The 24,525-nt window shown below is 46.7% G+C and overlaps 1 protein-coding gene across 2 annotated transcripts in view; it reads right to left on the reverse strand.

Annotated features, from left to right (window-relative positions):
• Nucleotides 1–24,525, reverse strand: part of LOC140369029 (calcium-activated potassium channel subunit alpha-1-like) — a 212,403-nt gene that overhangs the window by 137,153 nt on the left and 50,725 nt on the right. For both annotated transcript variants that reach the window (XM_072456237.1, XM_072456235.1), the window contains exon 3: nucleotides 2,371–2,432. In XM_072456237.1, coding sequence (XP_072312338.1) covers nucleotides 2,371–2,432 — 62 coding nt within the window. The remainder of the gene's footprint in view (nucleotides 1–2,370; nucleotides 2,433–24,525) is intronic.

Raw genomic sequence — 24,525 nt, forward strand, 5'->3', positions numbered from 1 at the left:
CATTCTCATTTCATCGTAGACATTGCAAAAACAAAAAGGCAACATTTGCACGATTGTACGGCTTCTGAGTTGGCGTTTGATGGTATTATATTTGAGCTGGTTTATTGAAAACGTGTCGAAATGAAGCTCCGGCTCCGGGTTTTAATGTGGTTTTTTGCTCTTTAGTTCATTCAGACTCAGTGCCAAACGTTATTATTGCTTTTGGCTCCGCGACGCTTGAATGAAACTGTGACGAGTACGAATTTGTCATTTTTATTTTACTTCACGGGCGCCTGTGATCCAATACAACACAGTGACGCGCCGGAAACAACTACGAGTATTTCTCATTCTGTTCAGTTTGAGTATTTGTTTAATTTGGAGTAAATGTTATTCTTCCTTTAAGTTCTTGATGTTTATAACGTCAGAAAGTACGACGCAGTATAAGGGCCAACCCCCAAAAAAAAAAAAAATCGGGGCACAACCAGAATAAAGTCATTAATTATGAGAAGAAAGTTATTAATTATGAGGAAAAAAAAGTCCTTAAATAACGAGTAAAAAGTAATTAATTAATGAGAAAAAAGTAATTAAATAACGAGAAAAAAGTCAATAATTATCGAGAATAAACGCATAATTTAAAGACTATAAAGGCCCGGGTCCGGTACATGTTTCACTTTCGGACCCGGGCCTTGATTCTCTTTAAATTATGAGTTTATTCTCATTAATTAATGACTTATTCTCGTAGTGCCCCGCATTTTAAAAAAGGTTTGGGTTGGCCCTTTTAATCTGTCGTCAGAAACAACAGTCGAGTCCAATTTTATACATGTCTTTTTCCTGGTTTAGACCCACGATCCTCTCGTTATAGTGTTTAGTGCTGCTCGGAAGGTTTGTTTCATTTTCTGTTTGTTCATTTCTTTTTTTAATTGAGTTATTGTGTTATTTTTGAGGGACTTGGTGTAAAAAGGTTCCAAACCACTGTCTTATATCAGATTAAATGAATAGACACATTTGATTGGACGCTCACCAACAGAAGGTGGAGCTTTATTTCCGTTGGATTAAAACGTGAGGCCGAGTGTCGTACCTGAACTTTCACATTATTATTATCACGTTGTGCTACGTTCCAGACTCAGGGATCGACTTCTGTCCGTCCTCTGCCTCGTTTTGTTCGTCATTTGGTCCGAATGCGATGTCTCAGTTTATGGATGTGTAGCGACGGCGCTGTACATGTGCTGACCACCGGGGGCAGCGGTGAAGCTCAACGTTTGAATATAAATGACGAGAACGAGCTTCGAAACTGATGTTCTCGCCGCGTTTTCCAACAAATGTGATCTAAAAATGGACGTGGGCGCCTCAATGTTTGTTTTCCTCCGTTATGGTCGACTCGCTAGCTGACTTTTAGCGCCCTCTAGGTGTTATTTACCAGAACACGCCGCTCTGACCAATAAGAGCGAGAGTTGCCAGAGCGGAGCTGAAGCTAAAGATTAAAAAGCTTTTTTTAATAAAACTAAAGGATTTTGAGCCGGGAAAAGTACATTATCTGAAAATAGGCAAAGGGTCAGGCCACTGGTCCAAATCCAACCGGTTTAAGCTAGCAATAGCATCAAGATTGTTTTAAATTGATCCATGTATATGATTTTTTTCCAACTAATAAAGTTAAATCTGTTTTGGCCCAGTACAAATATATTGTAAAAGCATCTATTGTGAATAAAATGAGTCCATGGCGTGTTTTATTCTCCACAAAGCAGAAAGTGCGCTGTTAGCATGCTAATGTTTGTTAGCTTTACGTTGTTGTTGTAGTTGTTGTGAAAAGTGCTTTTAAACTCATCACAGTGAATATTTACGAAAGTGAGAGACACATTATTGCACAATTTTACATGAACAAGAACTCTTTTACACAGTTTAAGACAGTTAGAATCAGGTGCAGCGCATTATCTTTTGCACCTTCTTCGACACCATCTGACTTCACACACTTCTTCCGCCCGGAGGAAACCGGAGGAAATTACACGGCTCCGTTCTGCCACTCGACAAATACTAATCGTTTTTGTGCACGATTTGACACTAATTAAAACATGACAAAAAAAAAAAAATCCTTCATCTTAATTTGCGCGGTTTGCTCCAGCTAAAAGTAATTACGCCCATTTCATATCAGCGACTCGCATTCGGTCGGATTAAAGAACGTTTTTTCGATAACGGGCCCTCGACTTTCTTGCTTTTTGAATGTTTCTACAAGGACTTTCTTTAGCGTGGTCACAAAGGCGATAAGGAGCGGGACGTTTACGTTTCTCAGCGACGGCGGCGGCTTAAGAAATAATACAATTTGTGGCCGCGGCGGCGAGCTACGGACTGCAGCGTCAGCACGGCGGTGGAAGTGATTGGTCAGGTGAAAATACTTACTCGGAGGAATCGATGAAGTAAATGACCAGGGCGCCGATGCTGAGGGCGAAAACGAGGACGACCTGCAAAAGAAACGGGGGGAAAAACACAGGTCAAAATGTGAATTGCGGGAGAGTCGTTGCTTCAAAGACGGGCGTCGACATGTGACGGCGTTTGACCCGTTTGGCAGTGGATTAAAGCGGAGATGACCTATTTAACGATGTATTTTGGGGGGAAATCATCGTCGTTGCAACGTGTGACAAACAGCGTCATTGAAGTCTGTATTTGTGTTTATGGTGTTTATTAGTCATTTACACACGTACATGGATGTTTATAGATGCAGCAAACCTTATCTTTTCTCTTTTTAACTTTTATTTGTCCCACAATGGGGAAATTCTAGTGTTGCAACACAGATTAGATACAGAAGTATAATAATAATTCTATCTCAAATCTATGTATCTATATCTATAATATATATCATTCTATATTATATCTCTTACTTTATTAAATCTCCAATATCAACTCAACTTATTTTTCTCTTTTTGACTTGTTTTGCCCTTTATTTAGTTTAATTTAATTGTTTTTATTGATTTGATTTATTTATGCCTGTTACATTAGTTATTTTATTATGTTTTATTTCTTGTATTACATTTATTTATTTTTTTACGGTTTTAAGTGGTTTATTTTACTTTATTTCACTATGTGGCTTTTGTTTATAAAAGCCACAAAGTGAAATAAAATAAAATAAACCATTACCATTAAAAAAAAGAGAATACAAGTAATAAAACATAAACGTAATAGGCATAAATAAATCAATTCAATAAAATAAACAAAGGGCCTAAAAATGTTTAATTGAATAATGCTAAACTGGAAAAATAAAATAAAAATCATCATATTTTTAATGTACTATCACCAATATTTGAGGTGAAAGAAAATAATTTGAAATAAAAATCAAAAGCCATTTAAGAACGATCAGGTCAGGTTTTTATTTTGACAGCGTTTGACGAATAAATTAAGTCATAAACATATTAGTTTTAGTCCGACTGAAAGTAAATGTTAAAATATCACAATCGTATCGTAATGGTTTCCTGCACCGCACAGGCTCCTCCCCTTTGTTACTGCAATAACATCACCACATGTTCCACATTTACACCTGTCACACCTGTCACACCTGTCACACCTGTCACACCTGTCACACCTGTCAAACCGCTCTCGTTTGTGAAGCCCCCGAATCATAAAAAATATCATAAAATCCACCAGAAATGCCCAGAATAGCCTCATGATTCGCTCACACGTCACCTGCCGCTTTCACCTGTCAGCGCCAATGACAGCGCGTCGCCACGGAGACGCTGGAAGTGACGAGTGTCGGGCCCCATTTGTCACGGAAACAAAGATGACATGAAATATACAAGAAGAGTTCGGCGTCGAGGGAAAATGTGAGCTGGAAATCTGGGGCAGAGGTTTTTTCCAGATGTTTCTGGGGCGAAGGCGCGACAGGGAAACAAACGAGGAGTCTGCGAAACAAACGAGGAGTCTGCGAAACAAACGAGGAGTCTGCGAAACAAACGAGGAGTCTGCGAAACAAACGAGGAGTCTGCGAAACAAACGAGGAGTCTGCGAAACAAACGAAGAGTCTGCGAAACAAACGAGGAGTAAACGAGGAGTCTATGAAACAAACGAAGAGTCTGTGAAACAAACGAGAAGTCTGCAAAACAAACGAGGAGTCTGCGAAACAAACGAGGAGTCTGTGAAACAAACGAGGAGTCTGTGAAACAAACGAAGAGTCTACGAAACAAACGAGGAGTAAACGAGGAGTCTGCGAAACAAACGAGGAGTAAACGAGGAGTCTATGAAACAAACGAGGAGTCTATGAAACAAACGAGGAGTCTGTGAAACAAACGAGGAGACTGCAAAACAAACGAGGAGTCTGCGAAACAAACGAAGAGTCTACGAAACAAACGAGGAGTAAACGAGGAGTCTGCGAAACAAACGAGGAGTAAACGAGGAGTCTATGAAACAAACGAAGAGTCTGTGAAACAAACGAGAAGTCTGCAAAACAAACGAGGAGTCTGCGAAACAAACGAGGAGTCTGCAAAACAAACGAGGAGTAAACGAGGAGTCTATGAAACAAACGAGGAGTCTATGAAACAAACGAGGAGTCTGTGAAACAAACGAGGAGTCTATGAAACAAACGAGGAGTCTGCAAAACAAACGAGGAGTAAATGAGGAGTGTATGAAACAAACGAGGAGTCTATGAAACAAACGAGGAGTCTGTGAAACAAACGAGGAGTCTGCAAAACAAACGAGGAGTCTGCGAAACAAACGAAGAGTCTACGAAACAAAGAGGAGTAAACGAGGAGTCTGCAAAACAAACGAGGAGTCTGCGAAACAAACGAGGAGTCTGTGAAACAAACAAGGAGTCTGCGAAACAAACGAGGAGTCTGCGAAAAGAGTCGACACAAACGAGCTCCGCCCCAGCGATATGTGATTCTGCAAATGATACAAATATTTGGAATACATTAACTCAATCTCTAATGTTGGTCTAACGTTTCGCCATTGCTAATGAAAAAAACTAAAAAAACAACTTTTGGTCGAAATTTAGTATATGGTTATCTCATGATTTGGTATTTTATATATTTTATATATATATATATATATATATATATATATATATATATATATATATATATTTATATACACAGCAATAAAAAACACCTAATACTAGATCTGTTTAATGCCACACCATGGGACATTCCAGGTAAAGGTTTAATCCCCCCCAGAATCAAACCAGAATTAAACCAGGACTAAACCAGGACTAAACCAGGACTAAACCAGGTCTAAACCAGGTCTAAACCAGGACTAAACCAGGTCTAAACCAGGTCTAAACCAGGACTAAACCAGGACTAAACCAGGACTAAACCAGGTCTAAACCAGGACTAAACCAGGACTAAACCAGGTCTAAACCAGGTCTAAACCAGGACTAAACCAGGACTAAACCAGGTCTAAACCAGGTCTAAACCAGGACTAAACCAGGACTAAACCAGGTCTAAACCAGGACTAAACCAGGACTAAACCAGGTCTAAACCAGGTCTAAACCAGGACTAAACCAGGACTAAACCAGGTCTAAACCAGGACTAAACCAGGACTAAACCAGGACTACAGGTGGTTGGTTAATGAGAGAGTGCCTGGTCCTGATCACCCTGGAAAGTGCTGACCCGGAGCCCGTCACATGCATAATGCAGCCGCTCGGTGATGAATCCCATTGTGATCGCTCCCGTCCAGAGTAATGACAAAAAGCGGGGCCCATGCATCTTTAATCCGGCCGCGCAATCTCTTTATGGCCCCGAGCGGCGGACGAGGCCAATCCGTGCGAGGGACGCCGACTCACAAATCACACGCAGCGGATCGTTACTTCCTCTCACAATTAGCACGCAGCGTTTTAGTGACACGACGACAGTACGGGACGAAACCACAAACCCCGCCGTTAACGGGCAAAGATCACGTTTTACCGTCAGATTCCCTCTCTCGGGACAGACGTGGACAGATGGAGAGGCCGGATTCACGCCGCGTTTCCCGGGGTCGTTTCATTTCGCGCTCGCTCGGGCGGAAAAGACGAGACGTGGGGGGGTCAGGCCGGTCCAGTCTGGTCCCAACGCCGGACGCCAGGGACGTCGAGATCGCCCGGTCAAATCGATAAACAATCATTATCGTGACCATTTTAGAAGCTTTACTATATAAAATAGTCGCCCTGAACGTAAAAACCTTTTATATACAGCTGTTTATGTTCATTTTGTTGTGTATTTAAGTCATATTCAGCTTGTCACAGACTCGAGGACGTATTTTGCTGTTGCTTTGGGCGTCAGTCATCGTGATGTTTATTCTCTCAATACGGGTAAGTAGTACAGCTATAAAAAACTAATAATGATAAAATAAATAAATAATAATAAATGACGCCAATATACTGGTCCTACTTTTTTTTTTTTTATATTTAAAAAAAAGTGATAAATGACGACACCCTCAGGGTCCACATCTAAAAAACAAACAAAAGAAAAACTAAACTAACTAAACTTAAATCTGAATATTACCGGTAAGTAGTATATCTATTAAAAATATCAGAATAATAAATTAAAATGAAATGAAAAATAATAACAATAATAAATGACGACAATCTCTCGGTCCACATCTAGAAAAAAAAAGGAAAAATAAATGAATCTGAATATTACCGGATAAGTAGTACATCAATAAAAAACGAATAATAATAAGATTAATGTTAAAAATAAATAATAATAAATGAGGACAATCTCCTGGATCTATATGTTTTAATCTGAATATTACCGGTAATTAATACATCTATGAAAATAATAATAATAATAAGATAAATTAAAATGTAAATAATAATAAATGAGGACAATCTCCCGGTGCTCATGAGGCAGATGACATCACCGGCCTGTGTCCCGTTCAGAGCTGCACGTGTGAGTCCAGAGCTGCTCAGGCCTGTTTCACCGCCTCTGAACGTCCTCCAGACACGAGCCTTCTGCTCTCCTGACCCCGCCCACCGTCTGTACAGCGTCGTGAGCGAGCGACTGACCAAGCGGCTGACCGAGCGACTGACCGAGCGGCTGACCGAGCGAGCGACTGACCAAGCGGCTGACCGAGCGAGCGACTGACCGAGCGGGCGACTGAGCGAGCGACTGACCGAGCGAGCGACCGAGCGAGCGACTGAGCGAGCGACTGACCGAGCGAGCGACTGAACGAACAACTGACCGAGCGAGCGACTGACCGAACGAGCGACTGAACGGGCAACTGACCGAGCGAGCGACTGACCGAGCGACTGACCGAGCGAGCGACTGACTGAGCGAGCGACTGACCGAGCGAGCGACTGACCGAGCGACTGACCGAGCGAGCGACCGAGCGAGCGACTGACCGAGCGACTGACCGAGCGAGCGACTGAGCGAGCGACTGACCGAGCGAGCGACTGACCGAGCGACCGAGCGAGCGACTGAGCGAGCGACTGACTGAGGGAGCGACTGACCGAGCGGGCGACTGAGCGAGCGACTGACCGAGCGAGCGACCGAGCGAGCGACTGAGCGAGCGACTGACCGAGCGAGCGACTGAACGAACAACTGACCGAGCGAGCGACTGACCGAACGAGCGACTGAACGGGCAACTGACCGAGCGACTGACCGAGCGACTGACCGAGCGAGCGACTGACCGAGCGGGCGACTGAGCGAGCGACTGACCGAGCGAGCGACCGAGCGAGCGACTGAGCGAGCGACTGACCGAGCGAGCGACTGAACGAACAACTGACCGAGCGAGCGACTGACCGAGCGGGCGACTGAACGAGCGACTGACCGAGCGAGCGACCGAGCGACTGAGCGAGCGACTGACCGAGCGAGCGACTGAACGAACAACTGACCGAGCGAGCGACTGACCGAACGAGCGACTGAACGGGCAACTGACCGAGCGAGCGACTGACCGAGCGACTGACCGAGCGAGCGACTGACCGAGCGAGCGACTGACGAGCGACTGACCAAGCGAGCGACTGAGCGAGCGACTGACCGAGCGAGCGACTGAGCGAGCGACTGACCGAGCGACTGACCGAGCGAGCGACTGACTGAGCGAGCGACTGACCGAGCGAGCGACTGACCGAGCGACTGACGGAGCGAGCGACCGAGCGAGCGACTGACCGAGCGACTGACCGAGCGAGCGACTGAGCGAGCGACTGACCGAGCGAGCGACTGACCGAGCGACCGAGCGAGCGACTGAGCGAGCGACTGACTGAGGGAGCGACCGAGCGAGCGACTGACCGAGCGACTGACCGAGCGAGCGACTGACCGAGCGACTGACCGAGCGAGCGACTGAGCAAGCGACTGACCGAGCGAGCGACTGAGCAAGCGACTGACCAAGCGAGCGACTGAGCGAGCGAGCGACTGAGCGAGCGAGCGACTGACCGAGCGACCGAGCGAGCGACTGAGCGAGCGACTGACCGAGCGACTGACTGACCGAGGGAGCGACCGAGCGAGCGACTGAGCGAGCGACTGAGCGAGCGACTGACCGAGTGAGCGGCTGACCGAGCGACCGAGCGAGCGACTGAGCGAGCGACTGAGCGAGCGACTGACCGAGCGAGCGACTGACTGACCGAGGGAGTGACCGAGCGAGCGACTGACCGAGCGACTGACCGAGCGACTGACCGAGCGAGCGACTGACGAGCGACTGACCGAGCGAGCGACTGAGCGAGCGACTGACCGAGCGACTGACCGAGCGAGCGACTGAGCAAGCGACTGACCGAGCGAGCGACTGAGCAAGCGACTGACCAAGCGAGCGACTGAGCGAGCGAGCGACTGACCGAGCGACCGAGCGAGCGACTGAGCGAGCGACTGACCGAGCGACTGACTGACCGAGGGAGCGACCGAGCGAGCGACTGAGCGAGCGACTGAGCGAGCGACTGACCGAGTGAGCGGCTGACCGAGCGACCGAGCGAGCGACTGACCGAGCGACTGACCGAGCGAGCGACTGACCGAGCGACTGACCGAGCGAGCGACTGACCGAGCGACTGACCGAGCGACTGACCGAGCGAGCGACTGACGAGCGACTGACCGAGCGAGCGACTGAGCGAGCGACTGACCGAGCGAGTGACTGACCGAGCGAGTGACTGACCGAGCGAGCGATAAACTGCCGACGAGCAGCGAGGCACGAAAACCAGGAGCGTGGCTGTATCATGTAAAGCAGAAGTGATGGTGAGGACGAGCGTGTGTCACATTCAGGTCATAATGTCAACGTTGTTTTAAGATATGCAGCATTTTAATATATAGTGAGTATATTGTTTGAAGTATAAAAAATATACAAAAACAGCTGATAAATAGCAAATATTTAAAAAAAAAGTGTTTAAATAAAAGGTAAGAAAGGTAAAGTCAAAATTAGAAAATGGTAAAAACCTGCCATGCGTCATTTTAAAGGTGTTACAGAACACATTTAGGGAATTCAAATGTATTGTGCAGCAAATATCATTATTATCATTTTTTTGTCTTAATTTTGTCTTATTTTTCAGCTACAGCTAAAGCTACAGCTACAGCCACAGCTACAGCCAAAGCTAAAGCTACAGCTACAGCTAAAGCTACAGCTACAGCTACAGCTACAGCTACAGCTAAAGCTACAGCTACAGCTAAAGCTACAGCTACAGCTACAGCTAAAGCTACAGCTACAGCTACAGCTAAAGCTACAGCTACAGCTAAAGCTAAAGCTACAGCTACAGCTAAAGCTACAGCTACAGCTACAGCTACAGCTACAGCTAAAGCTACAGCTACAGCTAAAGCTACAGCTACAGCTACAGCTAAAGCTACAGCTACAGCTACAGCTAAAGCTACAGCTACAGCTAAAGCTACAGCTACAGCTACAGCCACAGCTACAGCCAAAGCTAAAGCTAAAGCTATCATTGATAAAGCGGTGCTGGGGTCTTGATAAAGCGGTGCCGGGGTCTCCGGGGTCTTGATAAAGCGGTGCGGGGGTCTTGATAAAGCGGTGCTGGGGTCTTGATAAAGCGGTGCGGGGGTCTTGATAAAGCGGTGCGGGGGTCTTGATAAAGCGGTGCGGGGGTCTTGATAAAGCGGTGCTGGGGTCTTGATAAAGCGGTGCGGGGGTCTTGATAAAGCGGTGCGGGGGTCTTGATAAAGCGGTGCGGGGGTCTTGATAAAGCGGTGCGGGGGTCTTGATAAAGCGGTGCTGGGGTCTTGATAAAGCGGTGCGGGGGGTCTTGATAAAGCGGTGCGGGGGTCTTGATAAAGCGGTGCGGGGGTCTTGATAAAGCGGTGCTGGGGTCTTGATAAAGCGGTGCGGGGGTCTTGATAAAGCGGTGCGGGGGTCTTGATAAAGCGGTGCGGGGGTCTTGATAAAGCGGTGCGGGGGTCTTGATAACTGCCTGTGACAGAGAGTGCAGCAGTGACTCTCGCTCTGCAGATCTATTCCTCACGAGCTGGAATAACACAGAGCTTACATAAGGCTGCGCTCGTTTAGACAGAGCCAGGCCATAAATCTGTCCAAATGTTTGAGAGGATTCTCCTTACAGTCCTGCAGACCACACGGGACCAGAGCGGACGCTTCATCACCCAGACTCATATATACATCACCCAAACTAACATATATATATATCACCCAAACTAACATATATATATATCACCCAAACTCATATATATCACCCAAACTAACATATATATATATCACCCAAACTAACATATATATATATCACCCAAACTAACATATATATATATCACCCAAACTCATATATATCACCCAAACTAACATATATATATCACCCAAACTCATATATATATATATATCACCCAAACTAACATATACATCACCCAAACTAACATATATATATCACCCAAACTAACATATATATATATATATCACCCAAACTCATATATATCACCCAAATTAACATATACATCACCCAAACTAACATATATATATCACCCAAACTAACATATATATATATCACCCAAACTCATATATATCACCCAAACTAACATATATATCACCCAAACTCATATATATATATATATATATATATATATATATATATATATATATATATCACCCAAACTAACATATACATCACCCAAACTAACATATATATCACCCAAACTCATATATATATATATATCACCCAAACTAACATATATATCACCCAAACTCATATATATCACCCAAACTAACATATATATCACCCAAACTAACATATATATATATCACCCAAACTAACATATATATCACCCAGACTCATATATACATCACCCAAACTAACATATATATATCACCCAAACTAACATATATATATCACCCAAACTCATATATATCACCCAAACTAACATATATATATCACCCAAACTAACATATACATCACCCAAACTAACATATATATATCACCCAAACTCATATATATATATATATATATATATATATATATATATCACCCAAACTAACATATATATCACCCAAACTCATATATATCACCCAAACTAACATATATATCACCCAAACTAACATATATATATATCACCCAAACTAACATATATATCACCCAGACTCATATATACATCACCCAAACTAACATATATATATCACCCAAACTAACATATACATCACCCAAACTAACATATACATCACCCAAACTAACATATATATATCACCCAAACTCATATATATATATATATATATATATATATATATCACCCAAACTAACATATATATCACCCAAACTCATATATATCACCCAAACTAACATATATATCACCCAAACTAACATATATATATATCACCCAAACTAACATATATATCACCCAGACTCATATATACATCACCCAAACTAACATATATATATCACCCAAACTAACATATATATATATCACCCAAACTCATATATATCACCCAAACTAACATATATATATATCACCCAAACTAACATATATATATCACCCAAACTCATATATATATATATATATATATATATATATATATATATATATATATATATCACCCAAACTAACATATACATCACCCAAACTAACATATATATATCACCCAAACTAACATATATATATATATCACCCAAACTCATATATATCACCCAAACTAACATATACATCACCCAAACTAACATATATATATCACCCAAACTAACATATATATATATCACCCAAACTCATATATATCACCCAAACTAACATATATATCACCCAAACTCATATATATATATATATATATATATATATATCACCCAAACTAACATATACATCACCCAAACTAACATATATATATCACCCAAACTAACATATATATCACCCAAACTCATATATATATATATATATCACCCAAACTAACATATATATCACCCAAACTCATATATATCACCCAAACTAACATATATATCACCCAAACTAACATATATATATATCACCCAAACTAACATATATATCACCCAGACTCATATATACATCACCCAAACTAACATATATATATCACCCAAACTAACATATATATATCACCCAAACTCATATATATCACCCAAACTAACATATATATATCACCCAAACTAACATATACATCACCCAAACTAACATATATATATCACCCAAACTCATATATATATATATATATATATATCACCCAAACTAACATATATATCACCCAAACTCATATATATCACCCAAACTAACATATATATCACCCAAACTAACATATATATATATCACCCAAACTAACATATATATCACCCAGACTCATATATACATCACCCAAACTAACATATATATATCACCCAAACTAACATATACATCACCCAAACTAACATATACATCACCCAAACTAACATATATATATCACCCAAACTCATATATATATATATATATATATCACCCAAACTAACATATATATCACCCAAACTCATATATATCACCCAAACTAACATATATATCACCCAAACTAACATATATATATATCACCCAAACTAACATATATATCACCCAGACTCATATATACATCACCCAAACTAACATATATATATCACCCAAACTAACATATACATCACCCAAACTAACATATACATCACCCAAACTAACATATATATATCACCCAAACTCATATATATATATATATATATATATATATATATATATATATATATCACCTAAACTCATATAGATCACGGTGTTCTATATAACTGGTGAATTGTTTCGGTTCCTTCAGACAATGAAAGACTTTTTAATCAGGTTCATTTACCGTGAAAAATCATCACGTTTGGTCTAAATCATAATTGCACTTTCAGAGGATCAAGTTTAAAGTGAGTCACATTTTCACCTGATTAAACGTCTTTGATGATTAAATATGTAAAAGAATCTGTAACAAACATGTGGCAAGACAGGTTTATAAAGCAAAGAACATTTTAAATTTAATTGTTGTTTCGGTCGTGATGTTAATAATCGCCAACAATGTAAATGTAACGTCTACGATTCGGCGTTGTGTTTGTTGCTGTTGCCATAGTAACTCAAATCATCCCTGGTCGTAAATGTGACAAAATGAGACGTGAAATGGGTCAAATGTGTGTTTTTGTTCCTCAGGAGAACCTCAAACATCATCACTTTATCTTCATCTGGGTCAAATTCAGTCAAAATATAAGAGTGAAAACATAATATAAGTATAAGTCATTTAAGTCCCTGTTTGTTTCCGTTATTGTCTGTGTTTAGTCTCTTCGTTAAAAGCGTGAGACATTTTCTGAATCACATTTTGACGTCAAACAGCAGCTGCATCAGAATCTGAGCCACTGAAACTGTCCAGGAACAAACTCATGTTAGTGACTAAACCAGGTCTAAACTGAGACTAAACCAGGTCTAAACTGAGACTGAACCAGGTCTAAACTGAGACTAAACCAGGTCTAAACTGAGACTAAACCAGGTCTAAACTGAGACTAAACCAGGTCTAAACTGAGACTAAACCAGGTCTAAACTGAGACTAAACCAGGTCTAAACTGAGACTGAACCAGGTCTAAACTGAGACTAAACCAGGTCTAAACTGAGACTAAACCAGGTCTAAACTGAGACTAAACCAGGTCTAAACTGAGACTGAACCAGGTCTAAACTGAGACTGAACCAGGTCTAAACTGAGACTAAACCAGGTCTAAACTGAGACTAAACCAGGTCTAAACTGAGACTAAACCAGGTCTAAACTGAGACTGAACCAGGTCTAAACTGAGACTAAACCAGGTCCAAACTGAGACTAAACCAGGTCTAAACTGAGACTAAACCAGGTCTAAACTGAGACTAAACCAGGTCTAAACTGAGACTAAACCAGGTCTAAACTGAGACTAAACCAGGTCTAAACTGAGACTAAACCAGGTCTAAACTGAGACTGAACCAGGTCTAAACTGAGACTAAACCAGGTCTAAACTGAGACTAAACCAGGTCTAAACTGAGACTAAACCAGGTCTAAACTGAGACTAAACCAGGTCTAAACTGAGACTAAACCAGGTCTAAACTGAGACTAAACCAGGTCTAAACTGAGACTAAACCAGGTCTAAACTGAGACTAAACCAGGTCTAAACTGAGACTAAACCAGGTCTAAACTGAGACTAAACCAGGTCTAAACTGAGACTAAACCAGGTCTAAACTGAGACTAAACCAGGTCTAAACTGAGACTAAACCAGGTCTAAACTGAGACTAAACCAGGTCTAAACTGAGACTAAACCAGGTCTAAACTGAGACTAAACCAGGTCCAAACCAGGACTAAACTGAGACTAAACCAGGTCTAAACTGAGACTAAACCAGGTCTAAACTGAGACTAAACCAGGTCTAAACTGAGACTAAACCAGGTCTAAACTGAGACTGAACCAGGTCTAAACTGAGACTAAACCAGGTCTAAACTGAGACTAAACCAGGTCTAAACTGAGACTAAACCAGGTCTAAACTGAGACTAAACCAGGTCTAAACTGAGACTAAACCAGGTCTAAACTGAGACTGAACCAGGTCTAAACTGAGACTAAACCAGGTCTAAACTGAGACTAAACCAGGTCTAAACTGAGACTAAACCAGGTCTAAACTGAGACTAAACCAGGTCTAAACTGAGACTGAACCAGGTCTAAACTGAGACTAAACCAGGTCTAAACTGAGACTAAACCAGGTCTAAACTGAGACTAAACCAGGTCTAAACTGAGACTGAACCAGGTCTAAACTGAGACTAAACCAGGTCCAAACCAGGACTAAACTGAGACTAAACCAGGTCTAAACTGAGACTAAACCAGGTCTAAACTGAGACTAAACCAGGTCTAAACTGAGACTAAACCAGGTCTAAACTGAGACTGAACAAGGTCTAAACTGAGACTAAACCAGGTCTAAACTGAGACTAAACCAGGTCTAAACTGAGACTGAACCAGGTCTAAACTGAGACTAAACCAGGTCTAAACTGAGACTAAACCAGGTCTAAACTGAGACTAAACCAGGTCTAAACTGAGACTAAACCAGGTCTAAACTGAGACTAAACCAGGTCTAAACTGAGACTGAACCAGGTCTAAACTGAGACTAAACCAGGTCTAAACTGAGACTAAACCAGGTCTAAACTGAGACTAAACCAGGTCTAAACTGAGACTAAACCAGGTCTAAACTGAGACTAAACCAGGTCTAAACTGAGACTGAACCAGGTCTAAACTGAGACTAAACCAGGTCTAAACTGAGACTAAACCAGGTCTAAACTGAGACTGAACCAGGTCTAAACTGAGACTGAACCAGGTCTAAACTGAGACTAAACCAGGTCTAAACTGAGACTAAACCAGGTCTAAACTGAGACTAAACCAGGCCTTGACAACTATCAACTGTGAAGAAAAAACAAGTATTTTTTGAGGAGAAACAACAAGTCATCTTAAGGGAATAATACAGGATTTTTTGGAGATTTGAGAATTTGTTTGTGTGCGTTTGTTTATTAGCACGAGGATCGCGTCATCTCTCGTCTCTGCAGAATTCTTTCTCTGTCGTCATTCTGTACTATAACTGAACACACACCGGCACATCAACCACGCATGTGCAGCCAGGGAAACGTGCTGCTGTCCTGGGAACGAGCCAGAACGAGGCTGCAGGTGTGCAGTAGGACGCAGGGAATGATTGACATGTGGGAGAACTACTCTGCTGTCCACAACACCAGGAAATGAGACCAAAAATCCTCTATTATTCCTTTAAATACCAGTGCTCCAGAGTCCAAGTCCAAGTCCTGAATCCCTGACGTCAGGTCCACGTCCCTCGTGTCCAGAGCCTGGAGTCCCGCCCCACAGGCCCCGCCTCCGAGCCTCACGCACGAGCCCCATTGGTCCTGTTTTGAGTGTGGAGCGATGAAAACAATGGGTTAAAAATAACAGGGAACTTTCCCGAACAGCTGCTGCTCGTGTGGACACAGAGTGCAGCGCCGCTTTGTGCGTCTGCAGTGTGTGCGTCTGCAGCGTGTGCGTCTGCGTGTGCGTCTGCAGCGTGTGCGTCTGCAGCGTGTGTGCGTCTGCAGCGTGTGCGTCTGCGTGTGCGTCTGCAGCGTGTGTGCGTCTGCAGCGTGTGTGCGTCTACAGCGTGTGTGCGTCTGCAGCGTGTGTGCGTCTGCAGCGTGTGCGTCTGCAGCGTGTGTGCGTCTGCAGCGTGTGCGTCTGCAGCGTGTGTGCGTCTGCAGCGTGTGCGTCTGCAGCGTGTGTGCGTCTGCAGCGTGTGTGCGTCTGCAGCGTGTGTGCGTCTGCAGCGTGTGTGCGTCTGCAGCGTGTGTGCGTCTGCAGCGTGTGCGTCTGCAGCGTGTGTGCGTCTGCAGCGTGTGTGCGTCTGCAGCGTGTGTGCGTCTGCAGCGTGTGTGCGTCTGCAGCGTGTGCGTCTGCAGCGTGTGCATCTGCAACGTGTGCGTCTGCAGCGTGTGTGCGTCTGCAGCGTGTGCGTCTGCAGCGTGTGTGCGTCTGCAGCGTGTGTGCGTCTGCAGCGTGTGTGCGTCTGCAGCGTGTGCATCTGCAACGTGTGTGCGTCTGCAGCGTGTGTGCGTCTGCAGCGTGTGTGCGTCTGCAGCGTGTGTGCGTCTGCAGCGTGTGCGTCTGCAGCGTGTGCATCTGCAACGTGTGCGTCTGCAGCGTGTGCGTCTGCAGCGTGTGCGTCTGCAGCGTGTGTGCGTCTGCAGCGTGTGTGCGTCTGCAGCGTGTGCGTCTGCAGCGTGTGCGTCTGCAGCGTGTGTGCGTCTGCAGCGTGTGTGCGTCTGCAGCGTGTGTGCGTCTGCAGCGTGTGTGCGTCTGCAGCGTGTGTGCGTCTGCAGCGTGTGCATCTGCAGCGTGTGCGTCTGCAGCGTGTGCGTCTGCAGCGTGTGTGCGTCTGCAGCGTGTGTGCGTCTGCAGCGTGTGCGTCTGCAGCGTGTGTGCGTCTGCAGCGTGTGTGCGTCTGCAGCGTGTGTGCGTCTGCAGCGTGTGTGCGTCTGCAGCGTGTTTGCGTCTGCAGCGTGTGCGTCTGCAGCGTGTGTGCGTCTGCAGCGTGTGTGCGTCTGCAGCGTGTGCGTCTGCAGCGTGTGTGCGTCTGCAGCGTGTGCGTCTGCAGCGTGTGTGCGTCTGCAGCGTGTGCATCTGCAATGTGTGCGTCTGCAGCGTGTGCGTCTGCAGTGTGTGCGTCTGCAGCGTGTGTGCGTCTGCAGTGTGTGCGTCTGCAACGTGTAGCGTGTGTGCGTCTGCAGCGTGTGCGTCTGCAGCGTGTGCGTCTGCAGCGTGTGCGTCTGCAGTGTGTGTGCGTCTGCAGCGTGTGTGCGTCTGCAGCGTGTGTGCGTCTGCAGCGTGTGTGCGTCTGCAGCGTGTGTGCGTCTGCAGCGTGTGCGTCTGTAGTGTGTGCGTCTGCAGTGTGTGCATCTGCAGCGTGTGCGTCTAAAGAAGCGTGTGCGTCTGCAGCGTGTGCGTCTGCAGCGTGTGCGTCTGCAGTGTGTGCGTCTGCAGTGTGTGCGTCTGCAATGTGTGCGTCTGCAGCGTGTGCGTCTGCAGCGTGTGCGTCTGCAGTGTGTGCGTCTGCAGTGTGTGCGTCTGCAATGTGTGCGTCTAAAGCAGCGTGTGCGTCTAAAGCAGCGTGTGCGTCTGCAGCGTGTGCGTCTGCAGCGTGTGCGTCTGCAGTGTGTGCGTCTGCAGCGTGTGTGCGTCTGCAGTGTGTGCGTCTGCAACGTGTAGCGTGTGTGCGTCTGCAGCGTGTGCGTCTGCAGCGTGTGCGTCTGCAGCGTGTGCGTCTGCAGTGTGTGTGCGTCTGCAGCGTGTGTGCGTCTGCAGCGTGTGTGCGTCTGCAGCGTGTGCGTCTGTAGTGTGTGCGTCTGCAGTGTGTGCATCTGCAGCGTGTGCGTCTAAAGAAGCGTGTGCGTCTGCAGCGTGTGCGTCTGCAGCGTGTGCGTCTGCAGTGTGTGCGTCTGCAGTGTGTGCGTCTGCAATGTGTGCGTCTGCAGTGTGTGCGTCTGCAGTGTGTGCGTCTGCAATGTGTGCGTCTAAAGCAGCGTGTGCGTCTAAAGCAGCGTGTGCGTCTGCAGCGTGTGCGTCTGCAGCGTGTGCGTCTGCAGCGTGTGCGTCTGCAGTGTGTGCGTCTGCAGCGTGTGTGCGTCTGCAGTGTGTGCGTCTGCAACGTGTAGCGTGTGTGCGTCTGCAGCGTGTGCGTCTGCAGCGTGTGCGTCTGCAGCGTGTGCGTCTGCAGTGTGTGTGCGTCTGCAGCGTGTGTGCGTCTGCAGCGTGTGTGCGTCTGCAGCGTGTGTGCGTCTGCAGCGTGTGTGCGTCTGCAGCGTGTGCGTCTGTAGTGTGTGCGTCTGCAGTGTGTGCATCTGCAGCGTGTGTGCGTCTGCAGTGTTTGCGTCTGCAGTGTGTGCGTCTGCAATGTGTGCGTCTGCAGCGTGTGCGTCTGCAGCGTGTGCGTCTGCAGTGTGTGCGTCTGCAGTGTGTGCGTCTGCAATGTGTGCGTCTAAAGCAGCGTGTGCGTCTAAAGCAGCGTGTGCGTCTGCAGCGTGTGCGTCTAAAGCAGCGTGTGCGTCTAAAGCAGCGTGTGCGTCTGCAGTGTGTGCGTCTGCAGTGTGTGCGTCTAAAGAAGCGTGTGCGTCTGCAGCGTGTGCGTCTGCAGCGTGTGTGCGTCTGCAGTGTGTGTGCGTCTGCAGTGTGTGCGTCTGCAGTGTGTGTGCGTCTGCAGCGTGTGCGTCTGCAGTGTGTGCGTCTGCAGTGTGTGTGCGTCTGCAGCGTGTGCGTCTGCAGCGTGTGCGTCTGCAGCGTGTGCGTCTGCAGTGTGTGCGTCTGCAGTGTGTGCGTCTGCAGCGTGTGCGTCTGCAGCATGTGCGTCTGCAGTGTGTGTGCGTCTGCAGCGTGTGCGTCTGCAGCGTGTGCGTCTGCAGCGTGTGCGTCTGCAGCGTGTGCGTCTGCAGTGTGTGCGTCTGCAGCGTGTGCGTCTGCAGCGTGTGTGCGTCTGCAGCGTGTGTGCGTCTGCAGCGTATGCGTCTGCAGCGTGTGCGTCTGCAGCGTGTGCGTCTGCAGCGTGTGCGTCTGCAGCGTGTGCGTCTGCAGCGTGTGTGCGTCTGCAGCGTGTGTGCGTCTGCAGCGTGTGCGTCTGCAGTGTGTGCGTCTGCAGCGTGTGCGTCTGCAGCGTGTGCGTCTGCAGCGTGTGTGCGTCTGCAGCGTGTGCGTCTGCAGCGTGTGCGTCTGCAGCGTGTGCGTCTGCAGCGTGTGCGTCTGCAGCGTGTGCGTCTGCAGCGTGTGTGCGTCTGCAGCGTGTGCGTCTGCAGCGTGTGCGTCTGCAGTGTATGTGCGTCTGCAGCGTGTGCGTCTGCAGCGTGTGCGTCTGCAGTGTGTACGTCTGCAGCGTGTGCGTCTGCAGCGTGTGCGTCTGCAGCGTGTGCGTCTGCAGCGTGTGTGCGTCTGCAGCGTGTGCGTCTGCAGCGTGTGCGTCTGCAGCGTGTGCGTCTGCAGCGTGTGTGCGTCTGCAGCGTGTGCGTCTGCAGCGTGTGCGTCTGCAGCGTGTGTGCGTCTGCAGCGTGTGCGTCTAAAGCAGCGTGTGCGTCTGCAGCGTGTGCGTCTAAAGCAGCGTGTGCGTCTGCAGTGTGTGCGTCTGCAGTGTGTGCGTCTAAAGAAGCGTGTGCGTCTGCAGCGTGTGCGTCTGCAGTGTGTGCGTCTGCAGCGTGTGTGCGTCTGCAGTGTGTGTGCGTCTGCAGTGTGTGCGTCTAGAGTGTGTGTGCGTCTGCAGCGTGTGCGTCTGCAGTGTGTGCGTCTGCAGTGTGTGTGCGTCTGCAGTGTGTGCGTCTGCAGCGTGTGCGTCTGCAGCGTGTGCGTCTGCAGTGTGTGCGTCTGCAGTGTGTGCGTCTGCAGCGTGTGCGTCTGCAGCATGTGCGTCTGCAGTGTGTGTGCGTCTGCAGCGTGTGCGTCTGCAGCGTGTGCGTCTGCAGTGTGTGCGTCTGCAGCGTGTGCGTCTGCAGCGTGTGCGTCTGCAGCGTGTGTGCGTCTGCAGCGTGTGTGCGTCTGCAGTGTGTGCGTCTGCAGCGTGTGCGTCTGCAGCGTGTGCGTCTGCAGCGTGTGCGTCTGCAGCGTGTGTGCGTCTGCAGTGTGTGCGTCTGCAGCGTGTGCGTCTGCAGCGTGTGCGTCTGCAGCGTGTGCGTCTGCAGCGTGTGCGTCTGCAGCGTGTGCGTCTGCAGCGTGTGCGTCTGCAGCGTGTGCGTCTGCAGCGTGTGCGTCTGCAGCGTGTGCGTCTGCAGCGTGTGTGCGTCTGCAGCGTGTGTGCGTCTGCAGTGTGTGCGTCTGCAGCGTGTGCGTCTGCAGCGTGTGCGTCTGCAGCGTGTGCGTCTGCAGCGTGTGTGCGTCTGCAGTGTGTGCGTCTGCAGCGTGTGCGTCTGCAGCGTGTGCGTCTGCAGCGTGTGCGTCTGCAGCGTGTGCGTCTGCAGCGTGTGCGTCTGCAGCGTGTGTGCGTCTGCAGCGTGTGTGCGTCTGCAGTGTGTGCGTCTGCAGCGTGTGCGTCTGCAGCGTGTGCGTCTGCAGCGTGTGTGCGTCTGCAGCGTGTGTGCGTCTGCAGCGTGTGCGTCTGCAGCGTGTGCGTCTGCAGCGTGTGCGTCTGCAGCGTGTGCGTCTGCAGCGTGTGCGTCTAAAGCAGCGTATGACAGAACATCATGATAGTTTTAGTCTCCAGATTATTCAGAGGATAAAACATTTCACGAGTCTCATTCCTCCTCCTGTCTCAGGTCGAAACAGGACTAAAGGTCTAAACAGGACTAAAGGTAGGAACAGGACTAAAGGTCGAAACAGGACTAAAGGTCGAAACAGGACTAAAGGTCGAAACAGGACTAAAGGTCGAAACAGGACTAAAGGTCTAAACAGGACTAAAGGTCGAAACAGGACTAAAGGTCGGAACAGGACTAAAGGTCTAAACAGGACTAAAGGTCGAAACAGGACTAAAGGTCGGAACAGGACTAAAGGTCTAAACAGGACTAAAGGTCGGAACAGGACTAAAGGTCGAAACAGGACTAAAGGTCTAAATAGGACTAAAGGTCGAAACAGGACTAAAGGTCGGAACAGGACTAAAGGTCGAAACAGGACTAAAGGTCTAAACAGGACTAAAGGTCGAAACAGGACTAAAGGTCGGAACAGGACTAAAGGTCGAAACAGGACTAAAGGTCTAAATAGGACTAAAGGTCGAAACAGGACTAAAGGTCGGAACAGGACTAAAGGTCGAAACAGGACTAAAGGTCGAAACAGGACTAAAGGTCGAAACAGGACTAAAGGTCGGAACAGGACTAAAGGTCGAAACAGGACTAAAGGTCTAAACAGGACTAAAGGTCGAAACAGGACTAAAGGTAGGAACAGGACTAAAGGTCGAAACAGGACTAAAGGTCGGAACAGGACTAAAGGTCGAAACAGGACTAAAGGTCGAAACAGGACTAAAGGTCGAAACAGGACTAAAGGTCGAAACAGGACTAAAGGTCGAAACAGGACTAAAGGTCGAAACAGGACTAAAGGTCGAAACAGGACTAAAGGTCTAAACAGGACTAAAGGTCTAAACAGGACTAAAGGTCGAAACAGGACTAAAGGTCGAAACAGGACTAAAGGTCGAAACAGGACTAAAGGTCGGAACAGGACTAAAGGTCGAAACAGGACTAAAGGTCTAAACAGGACTAAAGGTCGGAACAGGACTAAAGGTCGGAACAGGACTAAAGGTCTAAACAGGACTAAAGGTCGAAACAGGACTAAAGGTCGGAACAGGACTAAAGGTCGAAACAGGACTAAAGGTCTAAATAGGACTAAAGGTCGAAACAGGACTAAAGGTCGGAACAGGACTAAAGGTCGAAACAGGACTAAAGGTCTAAACAGGACTAAAGGTCGAAACAGGACTAAAGGTAGGAACAGGACTAAAGGTCGAAACAGGACTAAAGGTCGGAACAGGACTAAAGGTCGAAACAGGACTAAAGGTCTAAACAGGACTAAAGGTCGAAACAGGACTAAAGGTAGGAACAGGACTAAAGGTCGAAACAGGACTAAAGGTCGGAACAGGACTAAAGGTCGAAACAGGACTAAAGGTCTAAACAGGACTAAAGGTCGAAACAGGACTAAAGGTCGAAACAGGACTAAAGGTCGAAACAGGACTAAAGGTCGAAACAGGACTAAAGGTCGAAACAGGACTAAAGGTCTAAACAGGACTAAAGGTCTAAACAGGACTAAAGGTCGAAACAGGACTAAAGGTCGAAACAGGACTAAAGGTCGAAACAGGACTAAAGGTCGGAACAGGACTAAAGGTCGAAACAGGACTAAAGGTCTAAACAGGACTAAAGGTCGGAACAGGACTAAAGGTCGGAACAGGACTAAAGGTCTAAACAGGACTAAAGGTCGAAACAGGACTAAAGGTCGGAACAGGACTAAAGGTCGAAACAGGACTAAAGGTCTAAATAGGACTAAAGGTCGAAACAGGACTAAAGGTCGGAACAGGACTAAAGGTCGAAACAGGACTAAAGGTCTAAACAGGACTAAAGGTCGAAACAGGACTAAAGGTAGGAACAGGACTAAAGGTCGAAACAGGACTAAAGGTCGGAACAGGACTAAAGGTCGAAACAGGACTAAAGGTCTAAACAGGACTAAAGGTCGAAACAGGACTAAAGGTAGGAACAGGACTAAAGGTCGAAACAGGACTAAAGGTCGGAACAGGACTAAAGGTCGAAACAGGACTAAAGGTCTAAACAGGACTAAAGGTCGAAACAGGACTAAAGGTCGAAACAGGACTAAAGGTCGAAACAGGACTAAAGGTCGAAACAGGACTAAAGGTCGAAACAGGACTAAAGGTCGAAACAGGACTAAAGGTCGGAACAGGACTAAAGGTCGGAACAGGACTAAAGGTCTAAACAGGACTAAAGGTCGAAACAGGACTAAAGGTCGGAACAGGACTAAAGGTCGAAACAGGACTAAAGGTCGGAACAGGACTAAAGGTCTAAACAGGACTAAAGGTCGAAACAGGACTAAAGGTCGAAACAGGACTAAAGGTCGGAACAGGACTAAAGGTCGGAACAGGACTAAAGGTCGAAACAGGACTTAAGGTCTAAATAGGACTAAAGGTCGAAACAGGACTAAAGGTCGGAACAGGACTAAAGGTCGAAACAGGACTAAAGGTCGGAACAGGACTAAAGGTCGGAACAGGACTAAAGGTCTAAACAGGACTAAAGGTCGGAACAGGACTAAAGGTAGGAACAGGACTAAAGGTCGAAACAGGACTAAAGGTCGGAACAGGACTAAAGGTAGGAACAGGACTAAAGGTCGAAACAGGACTAAAGGTCGAAACAGGACTAAAGGTCGGAACAGGACTAAAGGTCGGAACAGGACTAAAGGTCGAAACAGGACTAAAGGTCGGAACAGGACTAAAGGTTGGAACAGGACTAAAGGTCGAAACAGGACTAAACAGTTCTGAACTAGGTTTAAATCTGAACTAAAACAGCCCCAAGGTAAAAGTATCACTAGTACTAGGACTAAAGGTCCAAACTGAGACTAAACCAGGTCTAAACTAAGCCTAAACTAGGACCAAACCAGGACCAAACCAAGACCAAACCAGGACTAAACCAGGAAAAAACGAGGACCAAACCAGGACTAAACCAGGACTAAACCAGGACTAAACCAGGACTGAACCAGGACTAAACCAGGACCAAACCAGGGCTAAACCAGGACTAAACCAGGTCTAAACCAGGTCTAAACCAGGACTAAACCAGGACTGAACCAGGACTGAACCAGGACTAAACCAGGACCAAACCAGGACCAAACCAGGACCAAACCAGGGCTAAACCAGGACCAAACCAGGGCTAAACCAGGGCTAAACCAGGACCAAACCAGGGCTAAACCAGGACTAAACCAGGACTTATCATCAATACCTCAGAGTAACTACAAACACAGACTTATCCCCAGTGTAAGACGCAGTCGTCCATTAAAGCGAGACCACATTCCCTTTTTTTCCATCCACAACCACCAGAGACGTCCCATCTTCCCTGTCACTGCACTGAGGGCCTCGCAGGGGCCGGTCGCCGTTGACGACAGCAGCGAGTCTGCCCCAAAGGCCTGCGTTGAACATGTGTCGATCGGTGGAGCAGAAGAACAGGCAGAGCATAACTGACGACAGGAAGCACCAACTGACAGGTGGAAGAAAGTGACTTATATTTGATCAAAACGAC

Source organism: Eucyclogobius newberryi, unplaced genomic scaffold, assembly GCF_026437365.1.
Source record: "Eucyclogobius newberryi isolate DKJ021-1_F unplaced genomic scaffold, fEucNew1.0.hap1 SCAF_20, whole genome shotgun sequence".
Taxonomy (NCBI): Eukaryota; Metazoa; Chordata; class Actinopteri; order Gobiiformes; family Gobiidae; genus Eucyclogobius; species Eucyclogobius newberryi.